General features: G+C 40.0%; 1 protein-coding gene across 9 annotated transcripts in view; it reads left to right on the top strand.

Annotated features, from left to right (window-relative positions):
- The window catches only part of TNIK (TRAF2 and NCK interacting kinase), a 408,855-nt gene that overhangs the window by 328,717 nt on the left and 60,157 nt on the right, over positions 1-19,981 (top strand). For 5 of the 9 annotated variants that reach the window (XM_050780046.1, XM_050780045.1, XM_050780044.1 and 2 more), the window contains 3 exons: positions 6,993-7,157; positions 16,493-16,732; positions 18,943-19,049. In XM_050780046.1, the coding sequence (XP_050636003.1) occupies positions 6,993-7,157; positions 16,493-16,732; positions 18,943-19,049 (512 nt within the window). The remainder of the gene's footprint in view (positions 1-6,992; positions 7,158-16,492; positions 16,733-18,942; positions 19,050-19,981) is intronic. The other 4 variants (XM_050780052.1, XM_050780051.1, XM_050780049.1 and 1 more) reach the window with 1 other exon arrangement.

Below are 19,981 nucleotides of genomic sequence, written 5' to 3'. Positions count from 1 at the left end.
TTTGTGCAACACATTCCAGAATTTCTTCTTTCCCCTAGACAGCTCCCTCATGCACAAATGTACCAGAAGACAGGGAAAAGCATGGAGCAGTTTTCACTTCCTTCATTCAGCCTCTACCCAGCACCTTATGATTTGAACTTGTCTACCTTGACTTCATTGTTTTCCAGTTGCTATTTGTCCTCATCACTAAATTTACTGGCCTGTCCTCTCTATTCAGAACTAGTTCATAGCTCCCAAGCTTTCAGGAGACATGGGATTCCTGGGGGCAGATCTTTGCAGATGTCATCAAGGCACTTTTCTAGACCTCTTAATTCCCTCATGCTTCCTGGTCAGGCTCCTAGCAGTAAAAGAAACACAGCATTTGAGCATGCAAACAACATGCCTGAGTCATCAAGCACTCCTGATATGAGGTTTCCCAGTCACCGTAAGTCTGGGCCATCTCTGGTGGGTGACATCTTCCAAGGTCCCTGGCTTCCTGGCATGTGGTGTGCTTCCTTTGGGCTTCATGCATTTCCAGAGATATATGGGAACATTCTTTGGGGATTTCATATTTAGTCCTCTACTCCTGCGTGTGGTTAACTTCATCCAGCGTCCAGCTAACCATTGTCTGTTCATGAAACAGTTCCCAAGTCTTAGAGTGGGTGATCATATTTTAGAAGAAAGATGAAACATTTAGTTGATAGAAGGAGAGTGACAGTGCTAAATTTAGGACTGGAGCAATCAATGTACAAATAAGAACAAATAATTGTCTGCCTTGGTTTGAGTCATCATTTTTAACACCCACTTCTTAAAATAGGAATAAAAATGAGTGTGAGGATCTTTATATTCTTGATCTTTTAATGCTTCTCATCAGCAATGTATGAACTTTTTATGTAAAGCATTATTTATGGATGTCTTTTTTCATATTAGGGAGGCAGGGGCTCAAAGTGACCAAGTAGTAATATACGTTGCAAACCTTTAGACATGAACATAGCTTATCAGTATCTTAACTATCAAGTTATAAGAAAACCTGGGTTAAACCCTCTGGAGGTAAAATAAAAAGATGCCATTTTCTTTTTTTCAAATGCACCCTCTGTGCCCATGCCACCGTCTCCTGTTGTGTAAGGTCTGGACTATTTTGCCCCATGTGCCACTGAAGGTATCACCTAGCTGTCTTCCACCTATTGCAACCTCTTCTGTAATCTGTTCCAGCATTTGTTTTCTAACTCAGCTCTATGCCTTCCCATCAGGTTTTTTTTTTCTTCTGCTTTGCTTACTTTACCATCTGCTTCTCCTCTTCCTCATTCCAAATCAGTAGTCCTTCATCAGCAATGTAATGCTTTTATACTGCTTTGTTCTCCGTGTTCTTGTTGCTTCATTTTGTAAAACACAATTGATCATTGTATTTCTCAGTACCTTTCTGATTACTATGTTGGATATTGTAGAGCAAATGAAAATGCTCAATCATTTGCAAATCCTGTTGAGCTCTTCCCTCGCTCCTTTTACTGAGTATTCTTTCTGTCCTGGATGTCACATTGGCCTTGATTTTCAGATTTTAGCCAGAAAAGAACATTAATGTCTCTGCATTAAAAAGACAGCTTGGAGCCGGGCACAGTGGCTCACGTCTATAATCCCAGCACTTTGGGAGGCAAAAGCAGGAGGATCTCTGGAACCCAGGAGTAGTTAGAGACCAGCCTGGACAACACAGTGAAACCTCGTCTCTACAAATAATAATAAAAATTAGCTGGGCATGGGGGTGCATGCCTGTGGTCCCAGCTACACCAAAGGCTGAAGGTGGGACTGGAGCCTGGGAGGTTGAGACTGCAGTGAGTCATGATTGCACCACTGCACTCCCGTCTGGGCAACAGAGTGAGACCCTGTTTCAAATAAATACAAAAATAAATAGACAGGTTGGGGGCATTCTCATTTTTTTCAAATTATCTGCCATTTCTGAGTTGGGATGGAAGTCAGGTATGTATTGTGAAAATATCAGTATGATGTTCTGTTGAACATCAGCAGAATTTGAAGGTCTTCTTCCTCACTTTTTGGATGATAGAGATTCGTTTTTCTTATTTCTGCTCCTTAAATGGCATGGGATTTTCTGGGCCTGGCAAGTAACTGTGGGGGCTCCCCTTCCCTTTCCATCCCACATACTTAAAAAAAAAAAAAAATTGTACCAAAGCTCAGCAGTGAAAGAATGCTTTGTTTACATGAGTATTGCATGAGATTGTATTTTAATTTTTTTAACACTCCATCATGTTCTCTTTCTGTGATATATGCCCGTCACTGGCATGTTTGTTTGTTTGCAAACAACGATCTGATAAGAGCCAAAATATCTGTTTATTTCCATTAGCTCACTGGACTTTGAAATCACTGTATATAAAAACTCCTCCTCCATCCAGATTTCTCGGCTCTACACCAAAGTGTTTTTTTTTGTTGTTGTTATTTCTTTTATATGAGTTTATATATAAAGTTCTCAAACAACCACTTCGAGAGTTTATATCTTTCCTCCATTTCTGCGTATCTCTCTTATGATTAAATATAGGAGAGACCTGGAAGGAAATAGTATGGAGTATGTTTGAGTTCAAGTTCTTCCACTTCCTGGCTGCCTGACCTAGGGTGTGCCTCCTGCTTTCCTGAGATGCAGCTTCCTCATCTGCACATCTGCCTCACAATTGGGAAGCTCATGGGCAATAATGAATGTGCACGTGCCATTTAAAGTTACATACTACACAAATACAAATGAAATACGGTATTCAACGTATTCCTATTTTGTTTCCAAGACTGTTGTAGCTCACCAGGAACAAGTGCTTTGTCTCGTTTTGGTCTGGATTTCATATGACCAATTCACTTGCGTCTCCTATCTCTTCACCCACCTCTCCCAGGTGATAGATAAGCACTTCTTTATTTCCTGTATCAACTTTCTAAGACTTTGCTTCATTACTTTTGAGTTATGTGCTCCATTCACAATGGGATCTATGCTTTTATCTGGAATATTGGTAAGAAGTTGACCTGGGAAAAGAGTTCAGGCCCTTAGAGTCAGACAAGATTGCATCTTAAGCATTCCTTATGAATGAGGGTCTCTGCTGTGCTCAGAGGTGACCCAGAGCAGGGGTGTCATCAAACTTGCTCAGTAACCATCTGCCCATGTGGTTTTGCCCAACTATATTACTCAACTCTTTATGTGACTAGTGAGTGCAGGGTCAAAGTATCTAAGGAGCACTTAAAAGTTACTCACTGGCTTCTTTCTCTTTCTCCAGCATCGCCAATAAACACAAAAACCAAAGTGTTTTGTCCAGTTGGGGGAAAAAAGAATACCCATATGACTGTGTTGGACTCACCATGTACTAATTCTTCAGTAAAGCCTTCTGAGATCTTCCTAAACCCTGTGGACTCTACATATTATGAAATATTATTAGAATGCACCCATATAACATAGTAAATATATATTTGCTGTCAACAGTTTTAAAATTACTTCTATAAATTTGTTTTGATATTCTCAGTAGATGTCATTCATTATTGTAAAGTGAGACACTGTAACCTACAAATTGTTTTAAAATATAAAAAACAATCTGACAATTGACATCGATACAGTGTTTCTCTTTATTTATAACGTTTTAAAAAATTTGTTTTGAAATTGTTTTGGAAATCCTGTAATTAACAAATTTATTTTTAAGTTGTCTATATTTGCATAGCCTTTATATATACCAGAGGCCATAGATATTACTCCTGTGCTATGCAGTGGACAACACAGACCTGTCTAGAGCAGAATTTTATTTCTGAGACCACAGTTATTTTTTTCACTATATATCATGCTACAGTAAATAATATAGCATTTTTGCAGAGGTGATCCAAACTTCTCCAGAGTTATTTTAGTTTTCATATTGAAATGATTTTTTAATAAGAAAAAAATACTTTTATAGTAAAGTTGATCAGTCTCTGCTAATCTTCTCTGTATTTCTGATAATTCCTTCTACTATGAAATCATTTATAACAGCTATCTTTTGCTGTTATAGTCTAGCACCTTGACACTCTATACCTGATGGTACTGGAACACATTCTTAGTGGTGCTCCTGGCATCTTATGTCTTCTTGGAAGCAGGCAGTTGGAGCAGAAACTTGGCTCCTAGACTTTTTTGAACATCCTCAGGCATCAAAATATATCTTCTTGTTCCCAGTTTTTAATCACTTGTATCCTTCTAGATGCGAGAGGGGTTGGAGGGAGACTTTCTTTTTTTTGTCTCACATATTTATTTCCTGTTCAATTAGTAGACATAAGTTGTGATAAAGCAGGGGACAGGCCTCTGTCTAGTATGAAAATAATGAAAAGGGCCTGCCTAGATACCCTATCCAGCTTTCTCTCTGTCCGTCTGAAGGTGTTATTAGGAGAAGTACCACTTCCAATGTTTGATTTGATCCTGTGCTCCAATTCTTAAGGTGAGCCTACAGTGTAAAGACACTTGGGCAGCATTATCTTCCTAAAGACTATAGGACTAGGTTTTCTTGAGACAAAATACATAATGAGATGCCTCATGATTACACCCTTTTCTTAGATTTTCAATTTTCTTTGGACAAACTTCAACCCAGGAAATTTCAGTACATGGGAGCCTTCCTGAAATAATTTTCAAAGCGTAACAATTACTTATGCCATATGTTTTTAGAATGGTACAGACTAAAATATACTAATGATAGAATTTAGTATGTAAGCTGATAAAGCATAAGAAATTTTTACTAGAAGTACATTAGCAACATCTATACATGACTAATCAAATCCATTAATTGCCTATGAAAACCAGTACCCTAGTTTCTACCCTGTTCATTTCTAATGATAGCTTTAGGGCCCCATGTGGCCTGTGATCCTATTAGCAGCAGGGATGCTTAGACTGGAGCCTTGTTGCTGACACTTCCCAAAAGAATTATCTCAAAAGTGGTTTCTTTGCTCAAGATAGAGTCTTTGGGGACAAACTTTTCTACTATTGTTTTTAATGTTCTGTCCCTTAATGTATATTTAAAGCTATCAATGTATTTTATAGCGAAAATAATAATTACAAGTATTCCTCACTCTGCATATATTTGGTTCCTGAATTTTGGATGACAAGTGGTTTGGACGGTGGAAATTCAGACACTGAAGGATGCTTATGTATAACTTACCTATTAATGATCTACCCTGAAAATAAGAAAATGGATAATATGTGACCAATTCCAGTGGTCTAGAAATACTAACCTTCTTTCAAAGAGTCTGGCATTTGGAAAAGTGATAAATTGCATGCCTTGATCTCAGTTTATCTATTGCTGTCTTTGTGGGACTTTTTCTTCTTTGTGGTCTTATCTCAAAGCTGGCTTTGTTCTTTTGCTCAATGTAATAGCCAAATAATTACTGCTGATGTAATACTTTGCACACATGCACACACAAAAAGTATACATGTTCTGGTTTATATTCCTGGCTTTTTGCAGCAAATTTTACTTGGTGTGTGGTAAGCTTCTGGGACTCGGGATTTCAAAACCAAAGCCAATTGTATGTACCCTGCACAGCCATGGTGGGGGAAGAGATGTTCACATTCCTCCTCAGTAGAGGCAAGAGGGCTGTTTTTCATTCTGCAGCTTATCTTATTGTGTTAAAATATGTGAGGTTAATATGAGTTTAAAAACAGACTTACTTTGTATATTTGATTGAGTCTGCCTCTAGAAAGATTCAAAATGGGATAGGAAAGATGGGGGAAAATCGCTCTTTCAAGTTTTTATTTCAAATCAGGCAGTAAAATGAATAAAGACTTTTAGCTGCTACATAAAAAATATGCACACAGACATGAATATTGAACACCTGCATGTGGGTTCTTAAAATGCTCAGTGAGTCAGCAGAAGAGAATTCAGGGCTCACTGTAAAGGCCATCAGTGTGGGGAGAATGGTTGCATTATCCTGATGGCTTTGGGAAGCACAACAGTCAAACTGGTCCTGAAGAAATAAAGGACAGGACACAGTAGATCTGGAAGAAAAGTCATAGACTTCTTGAAGTTGTCTAAGATCTTAAGCCATATCTTAGAGTGTGCACCTTGTTTATCTAAGTTTCTCTTTAAAACTGCCCTCCAAGGCAGTCTTTCTGCTGTAAATATGTACTAAAGGTAATGATGACCTGTTTAAAAAGGGCATTCACTGGCTCTGTGAGCATTTCCCATGAAGCACTTGGGATCTGTTATCTGCTTTGGGTTGAAAGAGACTCTGGAAGAAAGGGAATGATAAGGAAATGAAATAGTCTGAGAGAAGACAGGGTTAGAGGGGAAGAGAAAAGGAGGAGAAGCAAGAATGAACACCACATGTGTAGAAACAGGGAGGAAGAAAGGGGAGAGCAAGACAGTGGAGTCCAAGCTGGGCATGAAAGAATGAGACGGGGCAGTGTATTTGAGGAAGCAAGAAAGACAACTGGAAAGAAAGACCTCTAAAGACAGAAAAAGAAAGTGACACAGGAAGTCTGTTTGAAACAGGCTATGCTCATTAAGCAGGCAGCCTGGAACACCCACTCGCCTATCAGTAGAACAGTGAAGAAATGGAGGGTGCGTGCACTCAGCTTCATCCTCTTGTTCCTCATGTTCCATGAAGCAACCCAAAGCAATTTTCTATGTTCCCCAAGTCATCTAAATGCATGCTACCATTCCCTTTGTCTAGAGTGCAAACTGTCTTCCTCACTGACCCCATGGCATTGTGACCAATCAGTAAGATAATATCACAATCAATACAAGATAAACTCTTAGCAGGTCACGAATTCCCTGCTAACTGACTAACACAAGATAATGAGTAATGGAAGAGTGATGGCTTGGCTGTTCTATGTTGTTGTTGCTGTTGTTAGTGTTTGCTCTTTGCAAATTCTTGATGCAGTGCAGAAATAGAGTTTTGGCTTCTGAAAATCATTTAATCAGAGGATTCAAATGGCTGTGCAGGTGACTACAGAAAATCCTTACTAGAAGGTGAATCTACTATACATTGAGGCTGTCTTCTTTTTTTTTTTTTTTGGCTTGTAGGTAGAAGAACGGTCAAGGCTCAACCGGCAAAGTTCCCCTGCCATGCCTCACAAGGTTGCCAACAGGATATCTGACCCCAACCTGCCCCCAAGGTCGGAGTCCTTCAGCATTAGTGGAGTTCAGCCTGCTCGAACACCCCCCATGCTCAGACCAGTCGATCCCCAGGTACAGTCTTGCCTCCATTCCATCAGGCATTCCTATAAGGTGCACAAGAAAACCTATTAAAAGCCTAGGGAATTGTAACATGGATTCAGGCATAGCGTCAAATTATTATCCTTAATATAGAATTTATAGTAATATAGGTGGCCCCACTGATTTTGAAGAGTAGAAGAAAAGGTGAGAAAGAAAAAAGCGTCACCCTTAAACTCGAGTCAACCACAAACTCACTTCTGTGTAAACTGGCCTCTCTGGAGACCCACAGGAGTTTCTGCAAGGTGAGAACAAGCATTCTTTTAGTTACAATTATCAAAACTAGAATTCATAGAAACCTTTGAAGTGTGTGTATGTGTATACATTATATATTTTTTGTTTTCTTGGGACTTTGGCATGAGCCTGAAACTGAAAAAATTAAATAGACTTGGTTAAGTAAAATTATATCTTCTAAGGCAGTGGTTCTCTAAGTGTAATCACTGGACCTGCAGCATCAGCCATCACCCAGGAACTTGATAGAAATGCAGATTATGAGGCCCACTTCAGACCAGCTGATCAGCAACTCTAGGGGTGGCGGAGGCCTGGCAGTCTGTAATTTCACAAGCCCTCTAAGTGATTCTAATGTACTTTAGAGTTTGAGAACAATTATTTAAAACTATAGGGTAAAGAAAAAAGATTACTCTACTTTTAGGAAAGGAGGTGGTTTCTGGAAGTTGTTTTTTTTTTTGTTTTGTTTTGTTTTTTTTTGAGACAGAGTCTTGGTCTGTCTCCCAGGCTGGAGTGCAGTGGCCCAATCTCAGCTCACTGCAACCTCCGCCTCCCAGGTTCAAGTGATTCTTCTGCCTGAGCCTCCCAAGTAGCTGGGACCACAGGTGTCCGCCACCACGCCTGGCTAATTTTTGTATTTTTAGTAGAGACAGGGTTGAACTCCTGACCTTGTGATCTGCCTGCCTCGGCCTCAAAAAGTGCTGGGATTACAGGCATGAGCCACCACGCCCAACCGGTTTCTGGAAGTTCTATGGGACTTTTATATATGCTAAAAATGAAATATGAAGTGAAATAGATTAAGGAATTCCATGAAAAATAAAGATAATATAGTTTCTTCTGCCAAATGTCTTAAATTTCTTCCAGGCATCCACCTGTGTTAAGACTTCCACAAAAAATTTAAGGTCACCTTTGAAATATGTAATGCTGTTTGAACTGGAGTTTAAAAGAGTCGTGATAAAATCAAGTGTTCTTTAAGTTTGCCTTTAGTAAAGTCCAGGATTTTTCAGCACCAGCCAGCTTGGCCTATCTTCCTCTTGGCTGTTTTTAATTTGTATGTAATTCCTTCATGCCTAACCCTCAAAAAGATACATTTTTTTAACAGGAATTTCTATTTTAATGTACAAATATCCTCTTTTAAACCCCCTAGCTTTGACCTTGGAAGGTACTTTGGCCTTTAAAGGGGAGAAGAGAGAGAAAATGTACTTTATGAGAACAACCAGAGAGTGAACATGTAGCTATTTTGTGACAGTTGATTCACTTACGCATTCTTCAGGCGCTTCAGTTCGGGGGTTGTGTGGTGTGTCTTTTTTATTTTTTATTTTTTTGGCTCTTTTAAAGGGGGTTTGTGTTTTATACTTGATACTTTTCTAAAGGGGCTTTGTTTTAATATTATTATTTAATATATTTAATGATATTTAAAATTAATATATATCCGGTAGATTCTCTTCTGGTCGAAGCTTAATGTTCAGCTAAACTGGGCTTTGAGGATTTCCTCTGAGCTGTCATTAGTAACATTCCAGCACTTAAATTTCAAACCAAAGAGGAGTTGACAGGTCCTTGCACAAAAGAGATATTGCACTAATGTTTGTTGAATTAACAGTTTAATTTAGAAGGCACTCTAGATGTTTTCCCAACCAGGATTTATGGGACACCTTCCCCAAGCCAGGCACAGAGCTAGCCTAGGAGATATGATGCCGAGCATGACAGACATAGCTCCTGTCTCCAGGGAGCTCACCTTCATGAATAGGAGACACACTTAGATAAGCACTAACTATGAGGTGTGAGCAGTGCTATGGCAAAGTGTTGCCCTGCACTCTGGATTTTAATGATTTGTCTTTTTTTTTTTTTTAAATTTATTTATTATTATTATACTTTAAGTTGTAGGGTACATGTGCATAACGTGCAGGTTTGTTACATATGTATACTTGTGCCATGTTGCTGTGCTGCACCCATCAACTCGTCATTTACATCAGGTATAACTCCCAATGCAATCCCTCCCCCCTCCCCATGATAGGCCCCGGTGTATGATGTTCCCCTTCCTGAGTTTGAGTGATCTCATTGTTCAGTTCCCACCTATAAGTGAGAACATGCGGTGTTTGGTTTTCTGTTCTTGTGATAGTTTGCTAAGAATGATGGATTCCAGGTGCATCCAAGTCCCTACAAAGGACTCAAACTCATCCTTTTTGATGGCTGCATAGTATTCCATGGTGTATATGTGCCACATTTTCTTAATCCAATCTGTCACTGATGGACATTTGGGTTGATTCCAAGTCTTTGCTATTGTGAATAGTGCTGCAATAAACATACGTGTGCATGTGTCTTTATAGCAGCATAATTTATAATCCTTTGGGTATATACCCAGTAATGGGATGGCTGGGTCATATGGTACTTCTAGTTCTAGATCCTTGAGGAATCGCCATACTGTTTTCCATAATGGTTGAACTAGTTTACAATCCCACCAACAGTGTAAAAGTGTTCCTATTTCTCCACATCCTCTCCAGCACCTGTTGTTTCCTGACTTTTTAATGATTGCCATACTAACTGGTGTGAGATGGTATCTCATTGTGGTTTTGATTTGCATTTCTCTGATGGCCAGTGATGATGAGCATTTTTTCATGTGTCTGTTGGCTGTATGAATGTCTTCTTTTGAGAAATGTCTGTTCATATCCTTTGCCCACTTTTTGATGGGGTTGTTTGTTTTTTTCTTGTAAATTTGTTTGAGTTCTTTGTAGGTTCTGGATATTAGCCCTTTGTCAGATGAGTAGATTGCAAAAATTTTCTCCCATTCTGTAGGTTGCCTGTTCACTCTGATGGTAGTGTCTTTTGCTGTGCAGAAGCTCTTTAGTTTAATGAGATCCCATTTGTCAATTTTGGCTTTTGCTGCCGTTGCTTTTGGTGTTTTAGACATGAAATCTTTGCCCATGCCTATGTCCTGAATGGTACTACCTAGGTTTTCCTCCAGGATTTTTATGGTATTAGGTCTAACATTTAAGTCTCTAATCCGTCTTGAATTAATTTTCGTATAAGGAGTAAGGAAAGGATCCAGTTTCAGCTTTCTACTTATGGCTAGCCAATTTTCCCAGCACCATTTATTAAATAGGGAATCCTTTCCCCATTTCTTGTTTCTCTCAGGTTTGTCAAAGATCAGATGGCTGTAGATGTGTGGTATTATTTCTGAGGACTCTGTTCTGTTCCATTGGTCTATATCTCTGTTTTGGTACCAGTACCATGCTGTTTTGGTTACTGTAGCCTTGTAGTATAGTTTGAAGTCAGGTAGCGTGATGCCTCCAGCTTTGTTCTTTTGACTTAGGATTGTCTTGGAGATGCGGGCTCTTTTTTGGTTCCATATGAACTTTAAAGCAGTTTTTTCCAATTCTGTGAAGAAACTCATTGGTAGCTTGATGGGGATGGCATTGAATCTATAAATTACCTTGGGCAGTATGGCCATTTTCACAATATTGATTCTTCCTATCCATGAGCATGGTATGTTCTTCCATTTGTTTGTGTCCTCTTTGATTTCACTGAGCAGTGGTTTGTAGTTCTCCTTGAAGAGGTCCTTTACATCCCTTGTAAGTTGGATTCCTAGGTATTTGATTCTCTTTGAAGCAATTGTGAATGGAAGTTCATTCCTGATTTGGCTCTCTGTTTGTCTGTTACTGGTGTATAAGAATGCTTGTGATTTTTGCACATTAATTTTGTATCCTGAGACTTTGCTGAAGTTGCTTATCAGCTTAAGGAGATTTTGGGCTGAGACAATGGGGTTTTCTAAATATACAATCATGTCATCTGCAAACAGGGACAATTTGACTTCTTCTTTTCCTAACTGAAGACCCTTTATTTCTTTCTCTTGCCTGATTGCCCTAGCCAGAACTTCCAACACTATGTTGAATAGGAGTGGTGAGAGAGGGCATCCCTGTCTTGTGCCAGTTTTCAAAGGGAATTTTTCCAGTTTTTGCCCATTCAGTATGATATTGGCTGTGGGTTTGTCATAAATAGCTCTTATTATTTTGAGGTACGTTCCATCAATACCGAATTTATTGAGCGTTTTTAGCATGAAGGGCTGTTGAATTTTGTCAAAAGCCTTTTCTGCATCAATTGAGATAATCATGTGGTTCTTGTCTTTGGTTCTGTTTATATGCTGGATTATGTTTATTGATTTGCGAATGTTGAACCAGCCTTGCATCCCAGGGATGAAGCCCACTTGATCATCGTGGATAAGCTTTTTGATGTGTTGCTGAATCCGGTTTGCCAGTATTTTATTGAGGATTTTTGCATCGATGTTCATTAGGGATATTGGTCTAAAACTCTCTTTTTTTGTTGTGTCTCTGCCAGGCTTTGGTATCAGGATGATGTTGGCCTCATAAAATGAGTTAGGGAGGATTCCCTCTTTTTCTATTGATTGGAATAGTTTCAGAAGGAATGGTACCAACTCCTCCTTGTACCTCTGGTAGAATTCAGCTGTGAATCCATCTGGTCCTGGACTTTTTTTGGTTGGTAGGCTATTAATTGTTGCCTCAATTTCAGAGCCTGCTATTGGTCTATTCAGGGATTCAACTTCTTCCTGGTTTAGTCTTGGAAGAGTGTAAGTGTCCAGGAAATTATCCATTTCTTCTAGATTTTCCAGTTTATTTGCGTAGAGGTGTTTATAGTATTCTCTGATGGTAGTTTGTATTTCTGTGGGGTCGGTGGTGATATCCCCTTTATCATTTTTAATTGCGTCGATTTGATTCTTCTCTCTTTTCTTCTTTATTAGTCTGGCTAGTGGTCTGTCAATTTTGTTGATCTTTTCAAAAAACCAACTCCTGGATTCATTGATTTTTTGGAGGGTTTTTTGTGTCTCTATCTCCTTCAGTTCTGCTCTGATCTTAGTTATTTCTTGCCTTCTGCTAGCTTTCGAATGTGTTTGCTCTTGCTTCTCTAGTTCTTTTAATTGCGATGTTAGAGTGTCAATTTTAGATCTTTCCTGCTTTCTCTTGTGGGCATTTAGTGCTATAAATTTCCCTCTACACACTGCTTTAAATGTGTCCCAGAGATTCTGGTATGTTGTATCTTTGTTCTCATTGGTTTCAAAGAACATCTTTATTTCTGCCTTCATTTCGTTATGTACCCAGTAGTCATTCAGGAGCAGGTTGTTCAGTTTCCATGTAGTTGAGCGGTTTTGATTGAGTTTCTTAGTCCTGAGTTCTAGTTTGATTGCACTGTGGTCTGAGAGACAGTTTGTTATAATTTCTGTTCTTGTACATTTGCTGAGGAGTGCTTTACTTCCAATTACGTGGTCGATTTTGGAGTAAGTACGATGTGGTGCTGAGAAGAATGTATATTCTGTTGATTTGGGGTGGAGAGTTCTATAGATGTCTATTAGGTCTGCTTGCTGCAGAGATGAGTTCAATTCCTGGATATCCTTGTTAACTTTCTGTCTCGTTGATCTGTCTAATGTTGACAGTGGAGTGTTGAAGTCTCCCATTATTATTGTATGGGAGTCTAAGTCTCTTTGTAAGTCTCTGAGGACTTGCTTTATGAATCTGGGTGCTCCTGTATTGGGTGCATATATATTTAGGATAGTTAGCTCTCCCTGTTGAATTGATCCCTTTACCATTATGTAATGGCCTTCTTTGTCTCTTTTGATCTTTGATGGTTTAAAGTCTGTTTTATCAGAGACTAGTATTGCAACCCCCGCTTTTTTTTGTTCTCCATTTGCTTGGTAAATCTTCGTCCATCCCTTTATTTTGAGCCTATGTATGTCTCTGTGTGTGAGATGGGTCTCCTGAATACAGCAGACTGATGGGTCTTGACTCTTTATCCAGTTTGCCAGTCTGTGTCTTTTAATTGGAGCATTTAGTCCATTTACATTTAAGGTTAAGATTGTTGTGTGTGAACTTGATCCTGCCATTATGATATTAACTGGTTATTTTGCTCGTTAGTTGATGCAGTTTCTTCCTAGCCTCAATGGTCTTTACATTTTGGCATGTTTTTGCAATGGCTGGTACCGGTTGTTCCTTTCCATGTTTGGTGCTTCCTTCAGGGTCTCTTGTAAGGCAGGCCTAGTGGTGACAAAATCTCTAAGCATTTGCTTATCTGTAAAGGATTTTATTTCTCCTTCACTTATGAAACTTAGTTTGGCTGGATATGAAATTCTGGGTTTAAAATTCTTTTCTTTAAGAATGTTGAATATTGGACCCCACTCTCTTCTGGCTTGGAGAGTTTCTGCTGAGAGATCTGCTGTTAGTCTGATGGGCTTCCCTTTGTGGGTAACCCGACCTTTCTCTCTGGCTGCCCTTAAGATTTTTTCCTTCATTTCAACTTTGGTGAATCTGGCAATTATGTGTCTTGGAGTTGCTCTTCTCGAGGAGTATCTTTGTGGCGTTCTCTGTATTTCCTGGATTTGAATGTTGGCCTGCCCTACTAGGTTGGGGAAGTTCTCCTGGATGATATCCTGAAGAGTGTTTTCCAACTTGGTTCCATTTTCCCCCTCACTTTCAGGCAGCCCAATCAGACGTAGATTTGGTCTTTTTACATAATCCCATACTTCTTGCAGGCTTTGTTCATTTCTTTTTCTTCTTTTTTCTTTTGGTTTCTCTTCTCGCTTCATTTCATTCATTTGATCCTCAATCGCTGATACTCTTTCTTCTAGTTGATCGAGTCGGTTACTGAAGCTTGTGCATTTGTCACGTATTTCTTTTTTTTTTTTTTGAGACGGAGTCTTGCTCTGTCACCCAGGCTGGAGTGCAGTGGCCGGATCTCAGCTCACTGCAAGCTCCTCCTCTCGGGTTCACGCCATTCTCCTGCCTCAGCCTCCCGAGTAGCTGGGACTACAGGCACCCGCCACCACGCCCGGCTAGTTTTTTTTGTATTTTTTAGTAGAGACGGGGTTTCACCGTGTTAGCCAGGATGGTCTCGATCTCCTGACCTTGTGATCCGCCCGTCTCGGCCTCCCAAAGTGCTGGGATTACAGGCGTGAGCCACCGCGCCCGGCCTGTCACGTATTTCTCGTGTCATGGTTTTCATCTCTTTCATTTCGTTTAGGACCTTCTCTGCATTAATTACTCTAGCCATCAATTCTTCCACTTTTTTTTCAAGATTTTTAGTTTCTTTGCGCTGGGTACGTAATTCCTCCTTTAGCTCTGAGAAATTTGATGGACTGAAGCCTTCTTCTCTCATCTCGTCAAAGTCATTCTCTGTCCAGCTTTGATCCGTTGCTGGCGATGAGCTGCGCTCCTTTGCCGGGGGAGATGCGCTCTTATTTTTGGAATTTCCAGCTTTTCTGCCCTGCTTTTTCCCCATCTTTGTGGTTTTATCTGCCTCTGGTCTTTGATGATGGTGATGTACTGATGGGGTTTTGGTGTAGGTGTCCTTCCTGTTTGATAGTTTTCCTTCTAACAGTCAGGACCCTCAGCTGTAGGTCTGTTGGAGATTGCTTGAGGTCCACTCCAGACCCTGTTTGCCTGGCTATCAGCAGCAGAGGCTGCAGAAGATAGAATATTTCTGAACAGCGAGTGTACCTGTCTGATTCTTGCTTTGGAAGCTTCCTCTCAGGGGTGTACTCCTCCCTGTGAGGTGTGGGGTGTCAGACTGCCCCTAGTGGGGGATGTCTCCCAGTTAGGCTACTCAGGGGTCAGGGACCCACTTGAGCAGGGAGTCTGTCCCTTCTCAGATCTCAACCTCCGTGTTGGGAGATCCACTGCTCTCTTCAAAGCTGTCAGACAGAGTCGTTTGCGTCTGCAGAGGTGTCTGCTGCGTTTGTTTAGTTTACTGTGCCCTGTCCCCAGAGGTGGAGTCTACAGAGACAGGCAGGTTTCCTTGAGCTGCTGTGAGCTCCACCCAGTTCGAGCTTCCCAGCAGCTTTGTTTACCTACTTAAGCCTCAGCAATGGCGGGCGCCCCTCCCCCAGCCTCGCTGCTGCCTTGCTGGTAGATCACAGACTGCTGCGCTAGCAATGAGGGAGGCTCCGTGGGTGTGGGACCCTCCCGGCCAGGTGTGGGATATGATCTCCTGGTGTGCCTGTTTGCTTAAAGCGCAGTATTGGGGTGGGAGTTACCCGATTTTCCAGGTGTTGTGTGTCTCAGTTCCCCTGGCTAGGAAAAGGGACTCCCTTCCCCCTTGCGCTTCCCAGGTGAGGCAATGCCTTGCCCTGCTTCAGTTCTCGCTGGTCGGGCTGCAGCAGCTGACCAGCACCGATCGTCCGGCACTCCCCAGTGAGATGAACCCAGTACCTCAGTTGAAAATGCAGAAATCACCGGTCTTCTGTGTCACTCGCGCTGGGAGTTGGAGACTGGAGCTGCTCCTATTCGGCCATCTTGCTCTGCCCCCTTAATGATTTGTCTTTAAGAGCCACAGTTTCGCTGAAAGACTGCGTGTCTTCCCTGCGTGAACAGTATCACCACATGCCCAGTTGGGCCAGTTGAGATACTTAACTCAAAAAGTTACATCGTGGTGTCAAGAGATAATATGACAGCATAGATGGTAAGAGTCAGCACAGCAGAAAGTAGAATATCATAGAGGTTAGGTTTATGGGCTATGGGTGTAGAATGCCTGGGTTCCAGTCCATGCTCCAGCAGGTGTTATCTGTGCAATCTAGGGTATTGCTTAACCTCTCTACACCTTACATTGCTCGGTGTAAAATGAGGGAAATGATTGTGTCCACCTCAGGATGGACTCAGTGAGTTTGTAACAAGTAAGATATTTAGAGCAGTTTTTGTTTTACAGAGCAACACTCTCTAACGTAAAAGTTAGGGGTTTTAAAGGAGGAAGTTCATAATATTAGCAGAGAAGTGCTTATAAAATATATTGCATTGCTGGTCAGTAAATATTCACTAAATATACAGTAGTTATTGTTATTTCTTCACTTATTCCACTGACTTAGCATTCCCAAGTAAATCATTTAACTTTGTGCCAGCCCTACATATCGTTCCAATGGAAAATTTTGAAGAGAGCTAAAAAAACACGCTATATATAGTTGTGATAGACTCTCTATAGTCCAATTTTTGTGCCCTTGAACTTTTTTTTTTTTCCTTCAGCTGACTGAGGTACTGGCTGATCTGCCTTTTCTTCTAATCGTGCTGTTTTCATGTTGTTTTGATGCTTAGATCCCACATCTGGTAGCTGTAAAATCCCAGGGACCTGCCTTGACTGCCTCCCAGTCAGTGCACGAGCAGCCCACAAAGGGCCTCTCTGGGTTTCAGGAGGCTCTGAACGTGACCTCTCACCGCGTGGAGATGCCACGCCAGAACTCAGATCCCACCTCTGAAAACCCTCCTCTCCCCACTCGCATTGAAAAGTTTGACCGAAGCTCTTGGTTACGACAGGAAGAAGACATTCCACCAAAGGTAGTATTTACTGGGGTGTTTTGTTTAATCATGAGCATCACTGATGGTTATTATTACCACTATTCCAGACCTTTCGTAGTAGTGGAGAATGTGATCATGCCAAAGCACTTTCCCTTCTCATGTTTGTTTTGGTCCCTCTTCATTCCCTGGCTATGACTTGGATTGTCATTTACCATGTCTGACCTTTATTTCCCCCACAAGAAAACTGAAGTGAGGTAGATTGAAGCACAGATCCTACATCCAAAGTTAGAACTCTCAACCCCAAGTACTCCAAACTGTTATTTTGCTGTCCATATTAACAAATGAAGTAATGGATATTTCATTGATGACTGAATCTACATCAAGACAATTGAAAACTTCCAGATAAAAAGTAGAAAATTCATGTATTCCTATTTTTAACAACACAAAAGTGAAGCCAGATTTCAGGGGTTCAGAAGATAGTATTGTTCTTAGGATATTTTAGTTGGCCCCATTTTAAGGAAAGTTCTTTCTAGGCCAAGTCGTAATTTATTTCCATCTTTAATTAACTACTGAGGAAAAACTTTAGGGTAAAATGACCAGCCATTCCACTGGACAGAACAGCCCCAAGTCTGTTTTCCTCTACCAAGTCATTACTCATTCCAAGAAATGTTCTAGAATGTGGCTGTCTGCATCTAGCTACAAACAACCTGGAAGTATTTCAAAATACTAGAGACATTTTTTGCATCAGATTTTTCCTGATTCAGGAATCCCCCTTTTCCTGAGCTTAGCATAGAGGCTGTGACAAGTAGAATGTTCCACAATTTGCAGAAAATGCCACTGTTAATTCCAGAAGAAAAAGAAACTTCTACTAAATGATTTACAAATACATTTTTTCATCTTCCTCTTAAAAGGATATTATAACAAGAGTCCCATTATTTTGAAGATAAAAATAGCTGATAATTTTTTGAGATTCTTTGTGGTAGCAGAAATGTCATCAGAAAAAAAAAAAAGGTAAATAGGGAGCAAAAGTCAGTATAAAAAAATAAGGTGGGCAAAGGAGCAGACACAATAGATGGAAAAGTGGAAAACTGAATTTATTGGTTCCATTCTCTAAAAATATGCAGGCACACAGGCATGAAGCTGAAAGAAAATTTTAGATGAATTCAAAACTTAGGTTTAAGAATATGTTAGGCTCTTTTGTCTCTACAACTATTTATATTTACGGTAAGGAAAAGAAAAAATAGTAATAGGAATAGTAATATTTAATTTGAACAAGTGGTAGCATTGATTTGGTCATTCTGCTTTACTGCACTGACTCATCTTGATGTTAAAATGAATAAAAATTAAATTTTCAAAACAAAGGCTGACACTTTACACTGAAAGTAATTTTCTATACTAGGATTCATATGATTCTTTTAAATAATGAACTCCTTTAGTAGACTTAAAATATTTAATTTCATTTTTTAAATGTCTGTTTTATAAATTGGGACATACTTCAATTCTACCTTAGGTTGCTTCCAGATAAGATAATACATTTTCCTCCAGTCTTGCTGGTATTTACACAGCCTTTTTGAAGATCCTTCCAGTATTTTCAGTATTAATTCTGCTTTGTATTATGTTCTATTATGTTCACTCATTGACCAAAACACAGTGCTTTTGGTTTTTGGTTTTAGTACGTAATTGCAAATCAAGTAGAAAGTAGAAACATTCAGGATCTATTGTGGTAGGTTCTCTGAGCTCACCAACATACGACTTACGTCCTAAGCTCTATCCTGATATTCTAGTTTCTCACCAGATTTCATTATTTCCTTATCTGTTTATTGTGATGTAAGCTAAAAATGGAACTTGCTTCATCTGGGTGGCTCTTAGCTGATGCAACTTCCAACGAGTTAATGATACCCTAAAGAGATTCCTGGTATTTACCACTTTTGCCCAACCAAGAGAGGTCAGTTATTTTTAGCTCAGTGTATCAAAATTGTTAGTTTTACCTATCTTTAAATTTGTTTTTAAGATTGAGGATGACCCTCTTTAATGGTTCCCAAATTTGCTCATTGTTTTTTGCCAGTAGACCTTTGTTTGATTTTGTTTAGGGAGTTTAATATTTCTTTGAGGAATGAATGAAAGATAGTTCTTTACTGTTTCAGATAGTTTCTGTGGCTTGTGGCAAATCATTGGAAAGAAGGATTTTCTGACAATAGGCTATGGAAGCTACTTTATGGAAACTATTTCTGAATTCTGGTTTCTTCCAGGTGCCTCAAAGAACAACTTCTATATCCCCAGCATTAGCCAGAAAGAATTCTCCTGGGAATGGTAGTGCTCTGGGACCCAGACTAGGATCTCAACCCATCAGAGCAAGGTAAGGAAGGAAGGTGGTTAAGGTAAAAGAAAAAACTCCTACCCACCATTGTCATTATTGCTTTCCTAGAAATGTCTGTGTTCTTTTTTCACTTCAGAGGCATGTTGACTTTCCTTGTGCACTATAAATGTTGATGGTCCAGAACACATGCCTTTTATTTCTTCAGTAGCTTTTCAGAGAAATCAGTATTCAGTGGGGGGCTCATGAATTAATGGGGCAACCCAGAAACCAATCAGATGTACCTTAGCTGACAGTTTTTAAAATCTGAGAGTAAAATTACAAATATCAATCTGGTTGCAGTGCCCTAAACCATTACTTCAGAGACCACTTTATAGAGTCAACAGAACAAAATGACCTGTTATGGCCTCTTTCGAGGTGATTTTTAGCATCAATTCAAGAACCATGCCCTGGAAACCACTGAGACATTACAAAGCAATTACCACGGAAATAGTGACCATCTTCAGAGCTTCTCTAGCTTGGCAGCTATAGAAGAACTAGCTCTTATGAGGAAGTTGCCTCTTTGGCATTACGAATGTCACTGAGATACAGTTATGCTTCCACTCTTGCTGTGTTCTCCTTCGAGAATTTCCTATCAATAATGCACATTCCTATAGTCAGGAAGTTGCATCCACTTCCACTGGTTGGTGTAGAGGTCTCAAGAAGCTGGAAAGTAAATAGTATCTTTACAGTGTCTGAACAGATTTTTTGTGGTAACAGATGCTGTTTGCTGTTATAGTTCATCAAGCTTCCCTCAGATTTTTCATGATGAATACATCACTTTTTAGGATCAACTGAAATAGCAAATGGCCTCTGCTGAGGCTATAAAAAGGATGTGATTGGGCAGGCTGTTTTCTTCTTCATTGTGTTCATAATAAAAGGACCCTCCTTTGCTAGTAAGAGAGAATGACTGGAAATGAAGCTTATGATTACAT

This window comes from Macaca thibetana, chromosome 2 (genome assembly GCF_024542745.1).
Source record: "Macaca thibetana thibetana isolate TM-01 chromosome 2, ASM2454274v1, whole genome shotgun sequence".
Lineage (NCBI taxonomy): Eukaryota > Metazoa > Chordata > Mammalia > Primates > Cercopithecidae > Macaca > Macaca thibetana.
Note: the sequence above shows the minus strand (reverse complement) of the source record. Positions and strands in the feature narration are given on the sequence as shown.